The sequence below is a fragment of the Stomoxys calcitrans genome, chromosome 2, assembly GCF_963082655.1.
Source record: "Stomoxys calcitrans chromosome 2, idStoCalc2.1, whole genome shotgun sequence".
Classification (NCBI taxonomy): Eukaryota; Metazoa; Arthropoda; class Insecta; order Diptera; family Muscidae; genus Stomoxys; species Stomoxys calcitrans.
Window position 1 is genome coordinate 163,580,144 of NC_081553.1, and position 21,456 is coordinate 163,601,599.

The 21,456-nt window shown below is 39.7% G+C and overlaps 2 protein-coding genes across 4 annotated transcripts in view; one reads left to right on the forward strand and one right to left on the reverse strand.

The window, feature by feature from the left end:
- Nucleotides 1-4,548: 4,548 nt before the first annotated feature.
- On the reverse strand, nucleotides 4,549-10,601 carry LOC106086865 (SUMO-activating enzyme subunit 1). The gene is made up of 3 exons (XM_013251682.2): nucleotides 10,583-10,601; nucleotides 9,809-10,361; nucleotides 4,549-5,138 (listed from the first exon to the last, which is right to left on the reverse strand). Exons 1-3 carry the CDS (start codon nucleotides 10,584-10,586, stop codon nucleotides 4,658-4,660), a joined length of 1,038 nt encoding a protein of 345 aa, XP_013107136.1. The 5' UTR covers nucleotides 10,587-10,601; the 3' UTR covers nucleotides 4,549-4,657.
- Nucleotides 10,602-17,216: 6,615 nt separating this feature from the next.
- LOC106086864 (death-inducer obliterator 1) overlaps nucleotides 17,217-21,456 on the forward strand; it is a 29,654-nt gene continuing 25,414 nt past the window's right edge. The window contains exons 1-5 of one of the 3 annotated variants that reach the window (XM_013251679.2): nucleotides 17,217-17,290; nucleotides 17,370-17,562; nucleotides 17,677-18,105; nucleotides 18,169-19,769; nucleotides 19,830-20,386. In XM_013251679.2, coding sequence (XP_013107133.2) covers nucleotides 17,418-17,562; nucleotides 17,677-18,105; nucleotides 18,169-19,769; nucleotides 19,830-20,386 — 2,732 coding nt within the window. In that variant the 5' untranslated portion in view covers nucleotides 17,217-17,290; nucleotides 17,370-17,417. Of the gene's footprint in view, nucleotides 17,563-17,676; nucleotides 18,106-18,168; nucleotides 19,770-19,829; nucleotides 20,387-21,456 lie in introns of all 3 variants that reach the window. The other 2 variants (XM_013251681.2, XM_013251678.2) reach the window with 2 other exon arrangements.

Genomic DNA, 21,456 nt, shown 5'->3' on the forward strand with positions numbered 1-21,456 from the left:
AGTGGCAGGTGACTCAACACTGCCCAACAAATAGCGGGCCGACAACGAGACAATCAGGGCATCTCTCAATGTTGGAAAGACTACGAGATCCGAGAAAGATCCGGAATACTGGGATGGGTAAAGATCTTAATATTGAAACAATAAGCAGTGCAGCGACAGGAACAGGGAGTCGATGATGCCCATTTACTTAAGATTGGAAGGCTAAGATTGGCAAAGATCCTAGTATTGAAACATCAGGCAGTACAGGGAATGGAAACTCAATACAGCTTAATGAAGAGGCCCGATGACGGAAGACTAGACCAGGCAAAGAACCTTAAATGATGACATCAGGCAGTGCAGTGACAGGACAGTCAATGCAGTCTAAAGAACAGGGAGCAGACGATGAAATCATCACCTACTCCCAAGACACCCACTTACTGGAGGACCAATGATTTAGGTAATCCAGATAAACCTCCACTGGAGCGAGATTGCTCAATATTGAGCGTGGAAACCCAATACAGCTTAATGAAGAGGCCCGATGACTGAAGACTAGACCAGGCAAAGAACCTTAAATGATGACATCAGGCAGTGCAGTGACAGGACAGTCAATGCAGTCTAAAGAACAGGGAGCAGACGATGAAATCATCACCTACTCCCAAGACGCCCACTTACTGGAGGACCAATGATTTAGGTAATCCAGATAAACCTCCACTGGAGCGAGATTGCTCACGCTCTGATGGAGAAAATCAGCAAGGGAAAGATTCATATTGCCTTAATTCAGGAGCCATGGACGAAGCGGAACAAAGTTTCTGGACTGAACCATATCAACTACCAATTATTCTATGCTAACACTGGTACTCGGCCGAGGATCTGTGTTATTTGTCATAAAAATTTGAATTATATGTTTTTCCCAGAGTTGTCAACGTCGGATGCAACAGTGGTGAGACAGGGAGACGGTGGAGCATATCTGGCATCACTTTTTCTGCCTTTCGACTCTCCGACATCGCCACCCACGTCGGAGTTACAACGGCTGTTTGAGGAAAGCAAAACAAACAGGAAACGAGGTACTAATAGGGTGCGATGCTAACTCTTAGAACATTTCGTGGGGTAGTACCAACACTAATAAGCGGAGCCAAGCCCTGGCAGAATTCCTAAATACTAACGACCAAATAACACTCAATATTGGTATCACCGCTACCTTTGTTAATAGGATTAGGGAGGAGGTATAAGTTGTGACGATATGTTCGGAAAATCTAATCGATGAGGTTCAGGATTGGAGGGTCTTCATGGAACACTCTTTCTCTGACCATTACTACATTAGGTTTAGAATAGCACGGTCAGCGCCGAAACCGATAAGATTCCGGAATAAGTTGAAAACCAACTGGACAAAATTCGGAAGGCTACTCAGAAGAAGACTTGGGCAAGATAATTTACATTGTTCAATCATAGAAGACATTGACGAAAATGACAACAGGTTTACGACAGCACTGGTGGGGTGTTTCGAAGATAGTTGTACTCTTCGGGAAAGGAAATCTCCCCAAGAAAAACCCTGGAAGATTCGCAATATTGGAAAAGAGGTCCGCAGACTTTTTAACAGAGCACGTCGAAAAAAAGCGGAAATTTATTGGGATGTGTACTACACACGGCTCAAGGAATACAATAAGATTACCAGAGCGGCAAAAAGTGCCTATTGGAAGCTTTTCTGCGAACACGTCGATAGCGTTAATGACGCCGCCAAGATAGAAAAGATCCTCTCATGTCCAATCCATGTCCAAACTGAAACTTTAGTAGACGACATGGGAGTGAGAGCAGAGACAAAGGAGGACATGTTGAGGCTTTTGATGAAAACCCATTTTGCACAGAATACGAAGGGACTTACGGAGACACCGGAATCTTGGAATAATGACGTTGATCGAAGGTTTATAATTACGGAATTTATGGTGAAGGAATCCTTGAGGAGCTTCAAACCATTTAAGTCACCTTGACCTGATAGAATATTTCCGGCGTTACTACAGAAAGAGACAGACTACCTGGCTCCTTGTCTGGACAAAATTTTCACAGCGTGCCTAGGACTACCATATACTCCGAAAGCCTGGCAGGAGGCAAGGGTGGTGTTAATACCCAAGCCCGGCAAGACAAGTTATGCGACACCAAAGGCCTACAGACCCATAAGCCTTACGTCCTTTCTACTCAAAACCATGGAACGTATTGTTTACACCATGATAAAGAGTAAGACATCCAGCGAACTGCTCAAATACAGCATGTCTATGTCAAGGGAAGGTCGGTGGAGACTGCACTAGGTTGTGCATAAAATAGAAGCATCCTTCGATGCCAAAACGTACACACTGGCAGCATGCGTTGACATCGAGGACCGGCGGACTGGAGAATGGATTGAGTATGACAGCAGCTCATACCATCGCGGTATAATCGAGGCGACGATAGGAAACCCGGAAGAAAGGGAAGATGTTTCTGATCGGATACCCGAGATGAATCTTGAGGACGAGTCCGAGGCACTGCTGCCAGCTGCAAAGACTTGGATTGAGCGAACACTATTATTATCATCTGGAAGATCATGTTACATGGATGGATCAAAGCTAGAGGGCAAGGTGGGCCTGGGGTACTACATTGAGGACCCAGGGACTGAGATCTGTTTTAGACTGCCTGACGGAGATACGGCCGATCACGGAATGCGTGAGGTGGTATGGTGCTAACGCGAGGACGTCGAGTGTGAACATCTTTACAGACAGTAAAATTGCCATAAGGGCAATAACAACCAGAACGGTAAGGTCACGAACAGTCTTGAAGTGTAAGAAGGAGATTAACGCCTTCTCTGAGGATGGCAAAATCCGCATTGTTTGGGTGCCGGGCCATAACGGAGTAAGGGGAAATGAAAGGACAGACGATTTGGCGGTGAAGGCCAGAGGACTACCGTCAATAAACTCGGTTAAACCGAAGCCTTTCGGGTCGACGCAGTCCGAGTTAGGGGAGTGAGCGACGAATGCGCTTGCAACATTGTGGAACAGTAAAACGGTCGGTAGGACGCCGAAAATCCTATGGGGGATCCAAATCGTGAGAAGACGAGGATATTACTGAAAGGAAGCAGGAAGAAGGTTAGTATAGTATCATAACGGGACACATAGGACTACGAACTCACTTATGTAAAATCGGTGCTGCAAGTGATACCATGTGTGGGGCATGCGGGGAAGATGATGAGACGTTGGAGCATTTCCTTTGTCATTGCCCGGCTTTTGCGATACCGGCACTTAGGTGGGGACACGGACATGAACCAACTTAGGGGAGTGGCAATGAAAAAAATTAAGGATTTTGTAAGTCGCACGGAATTCCTAACTTAAAATTTTCTTTTTAGAGGTTACTTTATAGATTTTAGAGCGCACAACAAGCCGATTACTGGGTTAGGTGTATGTCCATAGTGACATGGGGTGGATTAACATCTGCACCGTCTTTTCAACCTTACTTAAACTATATTATTTGAAATTTTGGCCAAATTTGGGTTTGGCGCAATTTATGAATAAAATAATAGCTTTTTGAATCAATTAGTTAAGTCATCGTAATTATTTTATATCTAAGGTATGATATGTATATATCTTCTTTATTGGTATGCAGTGCAAAATTTTTGGCAGTAAGGCTTATAGTATTGTATTAATAAAATGAAATGAAATAAAAGCTGTAATATGTTCGGATAGCCTTAGCATGTGCCTTGGGTTACCATCACATACTAATATAACTAGAAATGAAGTTGCCAAAGGCGCAGTCAAAATGCCCCTTGTTGTGGAAACACCCATGTTTTTCAAGTACAATATCAAATCCATATGAACAGCTTCTGCATGAAAATCTACAAACAAATAAGGAGAATTTGTTTTTTATGCTTACGCCATTCCAGATGCAGAAGAGTTCCACATTATGATAAATACACACGCAACCACTGCATAATACTAGTCCGCATGTGAGTTGAAAACTGTTTTTTTTACACACAACATGACTATGATAATTCCACTAAATTTAATGCAGAAACTGCAATCAGGTACTTAATATTTCTCAGGTCCTTGAAGAATGTACTATCCACAGACATGAGCCGATGTCAACACTCATAGATCCCTCTGATCCAAACAGTCTGCCGAGAACCTTAGAATGCCTGCTCAAACACAACACTACAAAATCAGAAGCTGCCGTCCGGAACAAGCTAACAAGGCGAGTTATTGGCGCCATAACGTTCCCGCGTTCCTATGGACCGAAACGAGCTTGCTCACATATGGAGCTTGACGAGGATCGCCACCTCCTCATACAAATGTGGTTAAAACAATAACAACAGATTTAATTTTGTATAGCATTAATCGCAAGATGGTCTAGAAACGATGAATTAATTTGCAGAATATAGTCTTATAAATAAATATTCTACATAAAGTTTGGCTAACAAAAATGCCAATAAAATTTTCTGGAAGTGCAAACTGTTAACAGTCTTAGTTCTATTGTACGATAAAAGAAAAAGATGTTCCTCGAACCTTTATAACTGACACATATTTCGATTGTTTGTAAAAGAAATAAAAATGGTTTAAATGTATTTTTTTTTGTATTTTTTATTCTCCATTTAAACTCCAGAAGGGCATATTTCAAAATTTTGCCATAAGTATTTAAAAGTATTATATGTATTTCTTTAGCGCTAATAAACGCCTATTGTTTCAATAAATCCACAACAGGTCTGTGGATCAAATAGAAATAAATTGAGGTTTGGCGACTCCTTTTTTGTGATTGTCTTTATTATTTCCTGTGCCATAACGCCACCCACCACAGCAGCTGCTGGAGAAATTTGGGCAAAAATATACTCCAAATAATTATTAGCCATTATCATTCCGGATATATTAAATTCATCCCGTAAGCTTTCCAAGTGTTTCAAGTCCTCTTCTCTAGATTTATAGGAAGGATCGCGACAAAAAGATTCACGAAATTTTTGCAATACACGCAGCAGCACAAAGGCAGGACCTTTTCGCTTCAAGTTTTTTTGAAATGCTGGATTTTTCATGTCAAAGTCTACAAAAGCTTGGTATGATGGAAAAGATAACTCTTTCTGTACAGTTGTAGTTATCAATTCTGTTTTAGTTTTTTCATTTGGCTTTGAAATGATTTTGTGTTTAACAACGTCTCTGAAAAGAAATTTTAATTAACATTATTAATTTAGTTATGTTTAAGGTAAATGTTCACAGGGGATAAAATAATTTGTTTTTTGGAAAGGCAATAAAACGTTTGATCATTTGCGGTGCCTGAAGAAGAATAATATCCGTTAAATTAATTTAAAGGTACAATAGGAGGCTCATAAACAACAAACTTGATTAATATGTGGACATTCACAAAACACCTTATCTCGAAATAAGACAAATTTCCATGGTTTTTGTTATAAATGTACATTTTGTACTTTTTGAAAGCGCAAAATACCTAGGTGTTTTGCTGGACAGAAAATTGAACCTCAAATCAAACATTTTGGAAAGGGCAAAAAGGCAACTATTGCCCTATATACCTGCATGAGAATTATTGGCAAAAGTTGGGGTTTAAACCTCGTTTCATGCACTGGGTATATTCTGCAATTGTCCTATAATACTGAGGCGGCAAACCTTGCCCATGAAGGAATACGTCGGGTCAATCCGGTACGTACAACCGGCTGCAATGGGATGATGCTATATGGTGTTGTAGTCTGGTGGAAAGCGCTTCGAAAGTCCACCTACTGTTCAATACCAAGCCGCATCCAAAGGATCCAAAGGATCACAGCCGCATTGAGGACGACACCATCTAATGCACTGAATTTAATGTTACACCTAACGCCTCTGGACATTGTGGCTAGACAAATAGCTGCGATCACTGGTGCGAGGCTAACGGAGCTTTCTCTTTGGTCATGTGTCTGCTACGGATACTGTGTTATCCTTGATAAAATATCTGATGTTCCAGGCAGTGTGGATTACACTTTGCCTGCGCCGATTTCTGCTAAAAAGTACTGTAATACTTTTCCTTATAGGACCGACTGGAACTACAATATCTCTGGTAATAGAATTTACATAGACTTCTATTCGGATGGATCCAAACTATACGACCAGGTGGGTCGTAAATATGTGGCCTAATCTACTGGCTAGAACAGACGTCTTAGTCATGGCTAGAACAGACGTCTTAGTCACCTGTCATGACAGGTCTGTCTGATCGGAAAACTTGCTTAAAACTTTCGGCGAAATCGAACAATAAATGAGCCTTTTATGGGCCCAAAACCTTAAATCGAGAAATCTGGACCGAACTGGGCCAAATAGCAGAAAGTTCTCGAAGAGCCTAACGCAATTCACTGTCCTAAATTCCGGCGAAAGCGGACAATAAATGCGCCTTTTATGGGCTAAAAACCTTATATCGAGAAATCGGTCTATATGGCAGCTATATCCAAATCTGAACCGATCAGAGCCAAATTAAAGAAAATTGTTGAAGGGCCTAACACAACTCACTGTCTAAAATTTCGGCGAAACTGGACAATAAATGCACCTTTTATACGTCCAAGACTTTAAATCGAGAGATCGGTTTATGTCTGATCTGTACCATATTACAGGAAGATGTCAAGAGGCCTAACCTAACTCAACATCGGAAAATAAATGCGCCTTTTATGGACCCAAAATCTTAAATCGAGAGATCGGTCTATATCCAAATCTGGGGCGATATGGGCCAAATTGAAGAGATGGGCCTAACACAAAATACTCCCAAATTTGAGCAAAATCGGACAATAAATGCGCCTTTAATGGGCCTAAGACCTTAAATCGAGAGATCGGTCTATATCACAGCTATATCCAAATCTGGACCGATCTGGGCCAAGAAGAAGGATGTCGAAAGGTCCAACACAACTCACTGTCCTAAATTTCAGCAAAATCTGATAATAAATGTGGCTTTTATGGGTCTAAGACCCTAAATCGGCGAATCGGTTTATGGGGCTATATCAAAGTATAGTCCGATATAGACCATCTTCGAACTTAACCTGCTTATGAACAAAAAAAGTTTCAGCTCAATGTCTCTATTTTTAGGACTGTAGCGTGATTTTAACTAACAGACGGAAATGGTTATATATAATTGAATGTAATTAGATGAAATTAGATTTAAATTGATCGAATTTGCAACAATTAAATATATTTTGCTACAATTTTATCACAATAAAAAATATTTTTATATAATTGGATCTTAAAGTATAAATAATAAACACAAAGACCCATAAATCTCTATTAATATTAAATTTCCCATGAAGATTCCTCTCTCATATGAATGAGTGCAGTCCGATTAAAGTTTAAGCAGCCTCATTTTTTTATACCGAGTCCAAACGGGGTGCCGCATAGCAACACCACTTGGTAGAGAAGTTTAAACAACAAGATACCTCACAAATGTAACCAGCATTAATCAAGGGATAACCACTGCTGACAATTTTCCTGTTGTTCGCATCTAATTAGGCATATGATCCAGTTATATCTGACGGCAGATATGGTTGGATCTAACTAAATCTTTTTTGTTGGTTTTAGTTGTAAACAAATAAAAACATTACAACTAAACATTTTATTTAAAACACAGAAATAAAGGGAAAAATTATATGTAAACCATCCCGGCATGGGATAACTGTGAACACCACACATTGGAACATTGAAGTCCGGTCTGCGTGGTATTCATGTGGTATTCAGATGCTACTTAGGGCGTGGTATGAAAAACAAGTAGAGATTTTGTAAGTGGCACGGAATTCCTTTTTCGAGGTTACTTTTTAGTAATTAGAGGGCACAAGCCGATTACTGGCTTAGGTCACCCTCTTTTTAACCTAAATTAACCTAACCCAATCATTACAACACACTACTACAAAAACAACAACATTACAAAACGCTAAGAATGTCATTTTCAGAGTCCTATTTCTTCTTCTGTTTCTAATATTTTTCATAGTTATTTCTTCAAGTTTTCCGGGTGATGGGCTACTTACTCGACGCCCCAACCTATCTTTTTATAGTTTTATAGGTGAACTCGTGGCACATTTTAGCTCACTATCTTAAACGAATGTAAAAGGTAGAAACCCAGGTGACACAACGGGAAGGTTTATGTCCGCAATTGAAATTAAGGAAGGCCAAGATAAGCCTGGATTTTGCCAAGTCAAAACCAATCAGAACCGTTGCTTGGTTTCCAACCTACCCAAGTATCGATAGAGAATCAACGAAAATGGGGTTGGCAGTAAATGGAGATAGGACAAAGTGGATGATATCAATTCCTACAAAGCCCTGTAAACCTGAGCAGATAAAAAAGTGGTGTCAGGAACTACAACTTTGAAATAGTCAGCAACTTTATTTACCTCGGCACAGCCGTAACCGAAACAAATGACACCAGTTTTGAAGGATAATATTGGCTAACAGATGGCTAGGTCAAGTTGTCAGAATGGATGAAGAAGGCCCAGCAAAGAAGTCTTTTGAAGACAATCACGTTGATACACGCAAAACGGGACGACCAAGAGCCCGATGAAAAGATCAAGTGGTGGGAGACATCCCGAAACTTCGTGACGGAGACGTTACGTTCGGCTAATGGGACAAATGTTCTGTCATAGCCAATTTAAGTAAGTATTTTTTCTTCTGAACTTCTTTTTTTTCCCTCCATGTTAATATTATGATAATTGCAACAGGTGCTACTTACTAAAAACAAATGTTTCCAAATTTAGGATAGTTTTTCAAAAAGATATACGATATTGGGACAAATTGGATTATGTATAAAGTTTGTATATACATTTAGGTATAAGTTTTTCTATTTGGGAGTTTATTCTTAGTAATGCGTTTTTGCCCGCGAAGCCTTTTGTATTGATGCCAGCCAGCTTAATATATAAACGTGCTGAGCTGGCGTTACGTACATCCACACGAGAGAAATGTTTACATGTCCACGCTCCATGCTTCAAAACAGCTTTTAATATGTGTTCTCTTGCGGCTACCCATGGGTCTTCCGCAAGACCTTACCTTGGAAGTAACAACAGAGGGGAAAAAATATGTTTTGCCGATAATAAGTCGCATTTGCTTCCACGCCAGGTCCGATGAAAACGATTGGGGAGCGAAAAGATGAAAAATCACTTCGGGTGGACGTTTGTGGGCTGAAATTCTCTAACGTGCGCTCGATTAAGTAAAAACGATCATTTTGGGAGTTAACAAATTGCTGAATTGGGATATTTGTCTTGCCAGAGAACACGTTTTTTGAAGGATTTAGAGCTATAGTCCAGACAAAAGGTGGTAATAAGTTGAAGAGACAATGGAATCTGAAATTAAGATTACTTCTGCATACTTCGTCTTTTAAATCAATAAAAAATATTTTTGACAAATAATAGTGTTCGTTTAAATTATTAAAAATGTGTGTCAGATATCTGTAGAGGGAAATTATTTGTACAATATAATGAACTTGCGTTAAGGGAGAGTATCAGTGTCGTATTATCCACAACTAGTGTAAACTGAAAAAAGTCCGGCGTGTTGCAACTCTGAGCTAGCATTTATGTGGTGTTCATCGCCATCACGAGAAACTCTGCTGAGAGCAACCAGTCACGTTTTTAGGATGCCGGTTGTGGGATGCTTCGTATGCGAAGTGACTGTCGCGGGCAATCAGCGGTCGAGCGGAGTCTCAATGGGAAATACGGCGGCACCGGTTTTTGCCTAAATACTGAGTGTCTATGATAATCGTTATAAGTCGAGTTATCGGTGACTTTTAATAAGCAATATTCATAGCATTCCACGGCGATCGATGGACCGGAACGAGCTTTCATTAAAGCGATTTACGATATTTAGAAAAAAATAATACTTACTCAACAAATTTATGCTCCTTTAAGTCAGCAAAAATATATCCAAACATACCCCAAACGTCTCCAGCGAAAAATTTAATATCATTTCTGCGACAGATATCATCAATGCGCAAAAGTTCATTGTTGGAGGCTCCTATTACAACAACCACATCAAACCCACAAAAAAAATCTTCATTCTTCTCTGATAAAGGTTGTATATCTGCCGATATTTCCACCATGGGATTCAAGGCTTTTGACCTCTCAATTGAGGCTTCTGCCCTATTACAGCCCAAGGCTGTTCGGGGCAACAAAAACTGCGAGCAAAAGTCTTCTTCGGTTACAATTTTGGAATCATTCAGTTTAACGGCGTGGACACCAGATAGGATGATATTTTTGGTTACTTCAGCACCCATACCATTTAAGCCGGAAATTAATACTTTTGCTGTACGTAAGCGTTTCTGTGACTCTAATCCCCACAAACGTATCTGACGATCATAAAGCTCATTCTCTGTTTCAGTAAGTTCGACCTCGGAATTACCATTTTCCTTCGCAGCGGACTCTACTTCCATCTGTTCACCCATTTTTCTATTTTTTGGACTTTAATTGAAATGGCAGAGTACGACTCTATATGCCAGGTTGTACTTCCGAAGTTGGTGTCCCCACCAACTGTATATAAAAACACGTGTAATAAAATTACAGAATTAAAAACAATGTACAGTTATAACTGTACTGAGTATAACGATGACTATGCACCGAATCCCGAAGCGTCCACTTCAGACGAATTCTAAATGCAAAGTGCCATTTTTCTAAAATATATAAACTTTTGCCGTGTAAATTACCGCGTCCTGTTTGAGATCTAAAAGTCGACTTTCGACTACTCGATTATTCGCCTTTTTGTGTAAAAAAGTCGAAGTCGACTTTTACTGAATAAAAAAGGTCAAATAATCGAATTTGAAGTCGATTTTCGAAGAAAAAAAATTGATAAATAGAAAAAAGTTAAAAAAAAACAAATTTTTTAATTCTGGTCGCAATAGCAACAACATCTTTACAGTAATAATAATTACCAATAATTCGTTATGCCCGAACCGCCTCCATCATCGGTCAGTGATGTGTAATCGGCGCATGCAGTGGGTACATTTCCGATCTTGCTCTGGCCTTACATCACAACGGGAGTATAGTCATACTGAATATGTCGCAAGGAGCTATGCGAATAGCCAGCAGTGGGTCACAAGCGTCGTCGTCGCCTTCTGCGTCCTAGTCGTGCTGTGACCACCGACCTCTCCAGTGCGGCAATATATGCAATAGCAGCATCTCAGCCCCAATATTGCTAGGCCTGTGCCGGGAAGTGTATTATTTTTAAAACTTTAAACTGTGACTCATAAAAGCCACAATCGTTGAGATTGTGGCTTTTATGAGTCGGAAGAACATATTGGTCGCAGCGATCCAGGAGACAAAGTTGACCAACACCTACAGCTTGCACAGTTGTCATGGATACAATGTGCTACGTAAGGATCGTTCAAGGAATTGAGGTGGGGATTGGCCTTCTCGATCTACCATTCCGTGCAATATAGACCCATCTCGCCTACACCTGGCGCTAGTTACCCCTACATGGAGAGCATGGGGCAAAATATATTCATTAACAGGTAGTGGCAGTTGCCCAAAAATAAAAAATTGTGTGAACTATCTGTCAAAATCAGTGATTAGCGCAACTCTGATTTTGTGTGTTTCTAGTTCGCGCCATTTTTTGTTGTTTGTGTATGTAAAGGTTCTTAACTATAGTGCACTTCGAAAGAAAAAATTGTATTCAACTTTTTACGGACCTAGTAATTATGGTATAACATGGGGAATGCAGTCAGGTCCGGTACTGCCGAGATAGAACTATACAACGTGTACATACCGCCGGTTGGTAGCTGTGTCCCAGTTAATGACCAAGCTTACAACCCAGACATAAGTGGGTTACTATCTGGCTAAATCGTCTGGCTCTAAGGAACTTTAATGCGCATCATATTTCGACCAGAGTGGTAGAGCAGGCCCCATGTTTTGCACGGTGAATGAGGATGGACGCAATGCGACCCAATTTCACGCCGCAGGCAGTGGTACTCGCAGACGAGCGTGATGGGATTCGTTGTACGGGCCCCACTAAGCCCAGAATCAGCGAGCTGAATCTGGAAATAAACTGAGTTGTCAACGAACATAGGCGGAATTTGTGGCTGGAACACTTTGAGCAATGTAACTTAGGCACCGGTTTAGCCATGCTGTATTTTCTGTTAAGTCACTCTCGAACCCCGGTAGGCGGAATGACAGGACCTCAGTCACTTTTGGCGAAGTAACCGTGACTGATCCGAATCGGGATGCACAATTTATTTTGCATCCCGAGAGTGACAAGGCTAGGAGGATAGCCATTCGCCGTATCTGTGGTCTCCGAGCCGATGGAGAGCCAAGTTACAAATGTCATCCGTTGCGCCAAATCATCTAAGGCGTTATCTGGAGTTGAACACTTACCACTGTCCTCAACCTGTCTTTGAACACTGTTATAGTTCCCGATATCTAGAAAATGGGCAGTCATGCTGCTACTGAAGCCTGGAAAAAACCCGAGTTTGGGGGAGTCGCACAGATCGATCTCCCTTCTCTCACCAGCGGCAAAGACGCTTGAGGCATTATTCATCCCGAGCCTCGTAGGAGAATTTCCATTCACCGTGCATCAACATGGATATCGAAGACTGCATAGCACAACAACTGCTTTGCATGCCATCACCGCACACATTTGCCGTGGCTTCAATCAGCCCAGGCCATGTGATAGGATGGTCCTCGTGCACTGGATCTATCGAAGGCATTCAACACGGTCAGCCATGCTAAACTATTTGAGGACATCGCCAACACGTCCCTCCAGCGCGAATTATCTTTGTAGTCGCCAGTCATTTGTGTTTAACCTCTACCTGTCCTCCATTTCCCCACCTCCAGAGGGCATAGAGATCGTATCATAAGCGGACGATTGTACGATCATGGCATCAGGTCCCCCACCCATTGTTGACATCTGCGATAGGTTGAACGTCTACCTCAACGAACTTGCCTCATATTTCTCTACAAGAAATCTGAAGATATCTGCCACCAAACCTTCAGCCACAATGTTCACTACAAATACGAGTGAGGAGAATACTGAGCTGTATGTATAGGGTCGATTAAAAAATGATTCCGACCAAGTTTCCCAATATACTTGGCGTCACAAGTATACTTGACGCCACACAGCACTTACACATTCTAGGACAAGGCGAGTTATTGGCGCCTTTGAATAAGTAACCAATGGCAACCCGTTCCCGCGGCGATCGGTCCTTTGGACCGGAACGAGCTTGCTCGTTTGAAAATTGACGAGGATCGCCACATTTACATGAAAATGTGGCTACAACAACTATTTCCAGTAACCATTCGAAAACAACCACCGGCCGGAAATGTCCTTTGCCGATGAAGGTATTCTTCGAGCGTCCACAGGTTGCGAATAGTGGATTGCTCCATATGGAGTAGCTGCAACCGGAGTCGCGGACAATCAGCGGTATCGAGCGGAAGTCCAAGTGAAAGACCGGGCGGCACCGGATTTTGCATAAAAACTGAGCGCCTATGATGCTCGATATGACAAGGCGAGTTATTGGCGCTCTTTCTGTGGCGATCGGACCTACAGGAGTTTGACGATCGCCACCTTCACATGCAGATACGGCTACAACAACATAGATCGGAGCTCAAAGTTACAGCATGTGTGGTGCTTTCTTTTCAATTCTGATTTTAATGGTTTGGGAGTTCTTCCTTCTATTAATCTATATCTAAAACCCAGCAACAGTTTTTAATGTATATAACGCCAAATTCAAAAATTGTTACTCAGCTGGTCAACTGACTACTTTCTTACTGATGTACAGAATCAATTTTGGCTTAATGAAACAGGAATATTCCTCATGTGAACCAGGCAATAAGATGCGAAGTTTTGTTAGAAAAAGTTACAGAACGAACTATTTTCCATTGAATATTTTTTATTATATACCGTCTATTGTACTTCAAAATTACGAGGCCCGAAAGTTCTAAGTGATGCCAAATTAGTGTAATGATGCTTTAAAATATATGATTTCACTAGTACAAATAGATGCCGAATACGGTACAAATGCAAAAAATACTTGTATTGTTAAATATATCGGATATCTGGGAATCTGAATCCGCGTCCCAACAACACTTTGCATAATAATGACATCCAGCCCCCAATTGCTGTCCTAACATCACTTGAACTACATACTTATAACGGGGCATAACCAAACGACTCTTTATTGTAGTGTTAATAGTATCAGCAATATCTTTTATCCAGTGACGAACTTCATCTGTGTTGTATGTCTTCCCTGAAAAAGGATCGGGATATAATTTGCGTAAACTAAATTGGTCATAGCTTCTAATACCTTGTAATTTATCAATCAAAGTCTCATGAATTATTTCCTTTATACTAACTGCTTGAAATGTTTCTCTTAAAGAAGGCTTTAGTTTATACGAAATTGCGGATTCACTGGCATAGTCCGGCTCCACAGTATCCATTTTAGTTTTTGAGAATTCATATGGTTGCCATAGTTTTCGATAGCTAGAAAATATACATTTTAACGAGTACTGCTCATTTTAGTTTAGTCTTTCTGTTAATTTACCGGACGAGTGTAAAATGCGACCACAGAAATGAACCAAAGATATGTCAAGTGACTCTTTTAAGATGTATCAAGTGCCATGGTACAATTAACAGTTAGCGTCATTAACACAACAACAAAAATCTACCAAAATCCAACGAAACCACCTTAGACAAATTTATATTTTTTTTTTTGCCTAGAAACTAGGGACCCCGTTATCGACTTTCAACTAATTGATTAGTCGAAAATTCGAAGTCGACTTTCAATGACTAAAAAGTCGAATAATCGATTTCTAAATCGAACATTCGAAAAGAGAGCTGCAAGTTTGGCTTTGCTTATGTTGCTGCTACGTAAGAATTGTTTCTAATTTCACGATTCATGGCTCTTTGCTTTACTCTCGTTACCATAAATATATTTTTTAAATTGAACAGTTATTTAAACGGAAGGCAAAATATGGTAATATCATTACATGGTTCAATCGATTTGATGAACTTCAGCAGCGGTATTCAGATGGTAATAATAGATTGTTTTTATCCAAGCCAAATTTTAAGGATTGCATCCTTAAAAGTGTAAGATTCATCTCAATAGTTTTATGTTTAAGGAAACTGAATTTTGACACAAATTTATTTTTTTATCCATTATGTTCTAGGATGGGTTGTATACAGGATTCACTAATAGAAGGTTAGGTCACATGCGAAAATATAAATAGGTCCCATGAATATCATTAAGGATTTCAAATCTGCCGATTGAAAATGTCATCATATAGGAGAAAACGTAAACAAGGACCAATGTACTTCTTATTTTCTTTTGAAATATAGGTGATGGTAAATTAAGGATAGTATCGATATTTATTATTAGAAATATCGAAAATATTGCAATTATCTATAGTTTGCCAGCTCTGGTTGTATAGGACTATATCTTTTCATTGCCCCATCATAGACTGGACTCCAGATTTGAAATCTTCAGCTCCTTAAAGTTTCGAAAATTTTGTTGTAATATACTTATCCCAATCCATATTTTATGTAGCTACCACATAGATCGATCTCCACATTAAACATCTTAAGCCTATAAAATGCGAATATATCGAATATGATCCATATCGGTCCAACTTTAGGTGTAGGTCCCATACTAACGTACACCCAATGTTTGGTATGTTTTGCTCTGAAATCCACATTTTTGTTCCAATTTGTCTAAAATTTTGCAAGCGATCCGACCTGGCGAAAGTATATTCCAATCCATGGACGAAACGGCCAAAATTTTAAAGTGGTTCCCATATAAAAGTACTTTTCACAAACAGAGATTTTTGCACCGCATTTAGCGACCACCTGTGGCGATGGTGGCGCAATTTCCCACTAGGCTTTCAAATTTCTAAACACTTGGTAATTGACATCCTAGTTTATTTGCATAACTATTGCGTTTTCGAAAACCGGAACAAGACTCAAATGTGAAATATCTGAAATACTTTAAAATTGAAACAAAGAACCGCTCAAGTAGTGGAGGTGGGGCCTTCGTGATACACTATTTCTAGCAGTTTAGACCCTATATGGAATGTGTGGGCAGTCAAGTCCGGTACTGCCGAGATAGAGCTATATAAAGGGTGCATATCGCCTGTTATTAATGGCGAACATGTTAATGGCCAACTTTATTGGCCCGAATTTGGTCACCAACTGTATGGCCACAATCGCCTGAATCTTGGCAACTTTAATGCTTATCACATTTCAAAGCATTCTCCCTAGGTAACGACCAGCTGGACTATGCCCCGCTTTTTGTCTGGCCATAATCGCCTGATTCCAGGAGACTTTAATGTGCATCTCATTTCATAGGATTCCCCGCTAGGTAAAGGTCAGCGGGGCATAGCTTTGGCAGAGCAGATTGAAGTTAAGAATGTCATCCGTCAAAATCATCCAAAGCATTGGGCCCCGATGAAATCTCTGGACAGGATCTTCCTGGAGTTGAGTTCCTTACTACTGTCCTCAAACTTTCTTTGAACACTCTTATAGTTCCCGATGTCTGGAAAATGGGCAGAGTTTTTCCGTTACTGAAGTGCGGAGAGGACCCGAGTTTGGGGGAGTCGTACAGACCGATCTCTCTTCTCTCATCAGTTGCAAAGACGCTTGAGGCATTACTTATCCCGAGCCTAGTAGGAGAATTTCATTCGCCGACACTACTTAACTTCTACCTATCCTCCATTTCACCACCCCCACATACGGCATAGAGATCGTATCATATGCGGACGATTGTACGATCATGGCATCCCCTAACCACTGATGATATCTGAGATAGGTTGGACGTCTACCTCAACGAACTTGCCTAATATTTCGCTGCAAGAGATCTGAAGATATCTGCCACCAAATCTTCAGACACAAATACGCATGAGGTTCAGCGCTGCAAGAGAGAACCTCTAGATCAAGGCCTACAAGGGTGGTACCATATACGCTTTTAGCGAAATTTTTTCATGATTACCTTTTTAGATAGATTTTAAAGCACAAAAACGCGCTGATTTCATTGAGTAGGAAATTCCCTCATTATTTATGAAAAAAAATTATAAAAGTATTGTGTTGTTATTGAGCTTTTGTAATGTGAAAAACATGTGATTTTACCTGTGAAAAACGAATATAGTACCTTTATTTTTACCAATACTATTACAACGTCCACGCATTACCATGTGCCATGTAAAGTCCCCATTAAACTAATAATTTTTGGCGCTAAAACCCGATTTTTTTTGTTGCATAATCGATTTGTAGCTTCTAAACGTCGATTACAGACAAAAGTCGAAAATCGGAAAATCGATTAGTTGTTTGCTTTTCTTCACCCTCTTTTTAATTAAAGAATTAAAGACGAAAAATTGTAAAATTGTAAAATGGTTGGTGTTGCAAAATGCTAAGTTATGTTCTTTTTGCAAACCATCAAAACTGTTTTACCATTGTTTTTTTTTATCGTAGATTTGCCGGCACGAAATTATTTAGTAAGTGCAATATTTGAGCTCCATTATGTCTAGTTCAATGTTTATTGAAAGAAGCAGTCCGCTGTCTGCTGACTCTAAAAATTGTACCAACGCATCGGACTCCAACCTTGTGGTTGTATATGGGAAAAATGGGATAAATTTCGACGACAAAGGATTGGAAAATCTTATAGGTAAGTTCGTCATCATTTGCATTAGTACCATACTCCATGCATAAATTTTCCTCGATCAATAAAGTGGTAGTGTCATAAGGACTACTTTTTTTACATGAAAAATAACTGTTACAGATGAGAAGAAAATATCATCTATAAGTGTGATACGTATAACATCGCCAACTCCTAGCATGGAGGAAGAGGAAGATAAGGAGGCTAAACTTGAGGAACTGGTGAGGCGCCAAGAGTTGGAATCCGCAAATGATAACTCCGAAGAGGACGAAGAATACAGGTTATCTGGGGAGACCAGCAGTTCTGACGAAGAGGACGAATCATGCCAAGACTTTCAGGACGAGCAACAAGACAAACAAGGTTTATTGGAGAAAAATCAAGATGATAGTAAATTAAAAGGCAAGAAATTTCGTCGCCGTGGTCGTCACACTAACATTGTAAGAAACAAAAAATCTCGAAGGCGTAGAAGAGAGCGCGCCAAAATTGTTGGACTAAGTTTCGAAGAATTTTATCGAGAACAAGATGCAAATGAAATTATAAAAAGAGCATTAAGTAAGTGTACAACTCCGACTGTTTTACGTACGTATCAGAAGATAACCTTTTATGCCCTTGTAGAATTGGCTGGATTGGGTCCTGACAGAAAAAGCAAAGAGGACCTTGAATTTCAACTGCTTGTTATCAAAAATGACCATTGCTATACACCTTTCACATCTCCCAGTCAAATGAGGGCGAAACTAGAGGCCGATAAGCTGGAACTTGAAAAACAAAACCGCAAAATTACTTCCAATCAAAACATTGTGTCTACTGGAAAGCAACTGTTTGTTAGAAAAAAGGCTCTGCAAAAGTCAGATATTTTACAAAAAAGTTCGCTTGGATCATCTACAAAAGAAAAAATTTCTATGCTCGGAGAAGCTAAATCTTTTCATACAACAAAGGAAGATGAACGCGAGAATGAATCCACGGAGCGTCGACCAATTGATGAAGATAATCCAGGATCCTCTCGAGAAGACGATGATAGTGAATATACAGAAGGCAATGAAACCGATGAGTCGGACAACGACCGTGACAGCGATTTAGATTTCGATGTAAACAATCCAAAAGGTAAAAGAAGAAAGATAAGAGCCGCCAAATTAAACAAGCGACTATCGTCTATTACAAAAATTACACAAAAACCGAGACGTGTACTCGCTCAGGAGGAAAATCCTGATTTAGGGAATAAAATTTCGCACAATACAAGTGCGATCAGTAGACAGAAACAAGTTGTTATGAAAAACGTTCAAGATGCTGGTCGCGTTACAATTCGCTCAACCCCAACTAAAATTCAAGCACTCACTAATGTAGTAGGTACTGCTATGACAAGCAGTACATTAAATCCACTTGTTCCAACGTCACCTTCTTTGCAAAGAAAGCAGAATGAATTGAAATTACAAGCAACGGCCAAGCTACAGGCGTCGTCTCCATCGACTCACAAGGAAATTATAATACATAGACAAATTATGCCTAGTCCAAAAACAAAAGGCTTTACTGATTTGAATACGTTACTCTTGGATCATAATGAAAAGGCACTGCCTATTGCTACTATTGCAAACAAGGCTATCACTACAAAGTGCTCTGCAACATCTCCTTCGCCGAAACATAGCACTTCGAAGGGCTTCATGCCCTTAGTCTTGGATACCGCGTCTAAAAATCAGCTTCCCGCTCAAATTTCTATTCAGACACATCAAAGTACTTCTGAATTGGAAGCTGAACATGACAAACAACTTGACTGCTTGATTGATGAAATGCAAAAATCGAATGAAATTTTAATGCCGACCAACATACCGGAGCTGGTAAAAATGTTGGAAAGCACCGAGGCAGCGTTGACTCCTAGTATGCATTTAAATAGTGTTGCATCAACTCCAAAAATGTGCGAAAATAAAGAAAAAATAAATGTCGAACATATTGTGCAAGCACCAAGTAGTAGTAGCAAAATTGCGGGCATGGATATGACAAGTACTACCATGTTGCCTACTACGGACGATGACGACCTTCCAGATGACATATTGCAACAAGTTGTTGATTTAATAAAAGACGATAAAACATTGCAAGAAGCGGTTGACGTTTTAGGTTCTGGCGACTCAAACGATCCCTTGGGTAACGCCACTAACACAGCTAACCAGAATCCACCACCGTTGGCTCCCATTTCTCAGCAAGCAAATAGTAAAAACATTCTTGAGGTAAAAATCTATACAGTAGCCATTCAAACAATTTAATTTTTTATTTATTTCTTTTATTAGGATATCCCTCATTCGTCTAAAAGCATCATACAAATGAGTATTTCTAATGTGACTCCAGTAAATAGGATTATACCCCTATCACCAATTACTCCTAGTAGAGTAACTCAACAAACAGTGAAAACATCTCCACTGGTCCGAAAAGAACCAATACAAATTATTAGAGGTAACGGACGAGTAATTACGTTACCTCCAATTGAGGCACCCACAACGAGAGCTAAAAGACGCGCTCAAATTCAGCCTTGCACAAGCACAAGCACAAGCACAATGAATAATTCACCGTCTTCAAGCATATTCTCAAGCACTGTTAGTGAAATATCATTGGATAGTTCAACACATTCAAATTCTTCATTGACTTCAGTTTGTGCAACAAACATTGTTCAAGAAAAAAAGAATGTAGACAACAGCACTAGAAGGCGATCTAAAGAAAATATAACTATTCCAGCAAGTGTTTCTAGCCCAAAAATTAAACGTAATTCTGCAAACAAGAAGCCAAAAAAGCATCAACTTGGTGAAGGCATATCAGATTCAGGTGGCGAGGACGACGATGACCCTAACAAGTAAGACAGTTTTGTAAATAATCTATCTTTAATTATTTTTTTATTACTATATGCAGCTTTGAATTAGGCGTTGGTATGGGTATGTTGGGTCAAAGTTTTCAGCAAAAAGGTTCCATAAAGCTTTATGCTTGTACGACCTCTGGTTTTGGGGTATTATGACATTCGATATGTCACAGGTTCTTTGTTTTTTGGAATAACAACATTTCCCTAAAAAAGAGCATTACCTACTTTTCTTAATTATGGTGAAAATACAATTATTTTTCTTCGACTAGGTTATTTCTTATAGTAATAATATGAAACTGCTACGAGGCCAACAATCGTTGTGTTCAATTAAAATTTTTTTCTTAGATAAAAAACGAAAAAACGAATTTCTGTACAGTAAAAATTTCTAAATAACAAATTTTAATTCAAACGACATTGATATAATTTAAACAAGTGAATGTTCACAAGAATTGACAAAGTGTATATCCAAAACTCCTCCTCATTCACTCATACACATATGACAAAAAACTTCGAGTTTAGCTGCGGTTAAATGCTTCGTTTAAATGTCAGCAATTATTTCTTCTATAGGACAATTGCTGTATGTAATAATCCCTTTCTTTGCAAAATCCTTGGTTAATTTGTACTTGTTTTAAAAGAAAACTTGTCATCATAGGCCACTGTAGCGTAGAAGTTAGCATGTCCGCCGCCGCTGAACGCCAGGTTTGAATCTTGGCGAGACCATCAAAAAAATTTTCAGCGATGTTTTTCTCCTACTAATGATGGCAACATTTGTGAGGTACTTTGCCATGTTAAAGCTTAAAGAGTTGTCGTACTGCGGCTCTACGTTCGGACTCGCCTATAAAAAGGAGGCCCCTCATCATTGAGCCTAAACTTGAATCGGATTACACGCATATGTTTGCCGCTATTCCTCAGCGGAATGTTCATGGGCAAAATTTGCAATTTGTCATCATTAACTAGCCGTGCACAGTTTTGATTATCGTTAGATATTGGTATTGGTTCTTCAACTGGATGTTCAATATTTTGCATTATCCATTTTGCTTCTTTATCTGTTTCAGAAAGTGAAATAT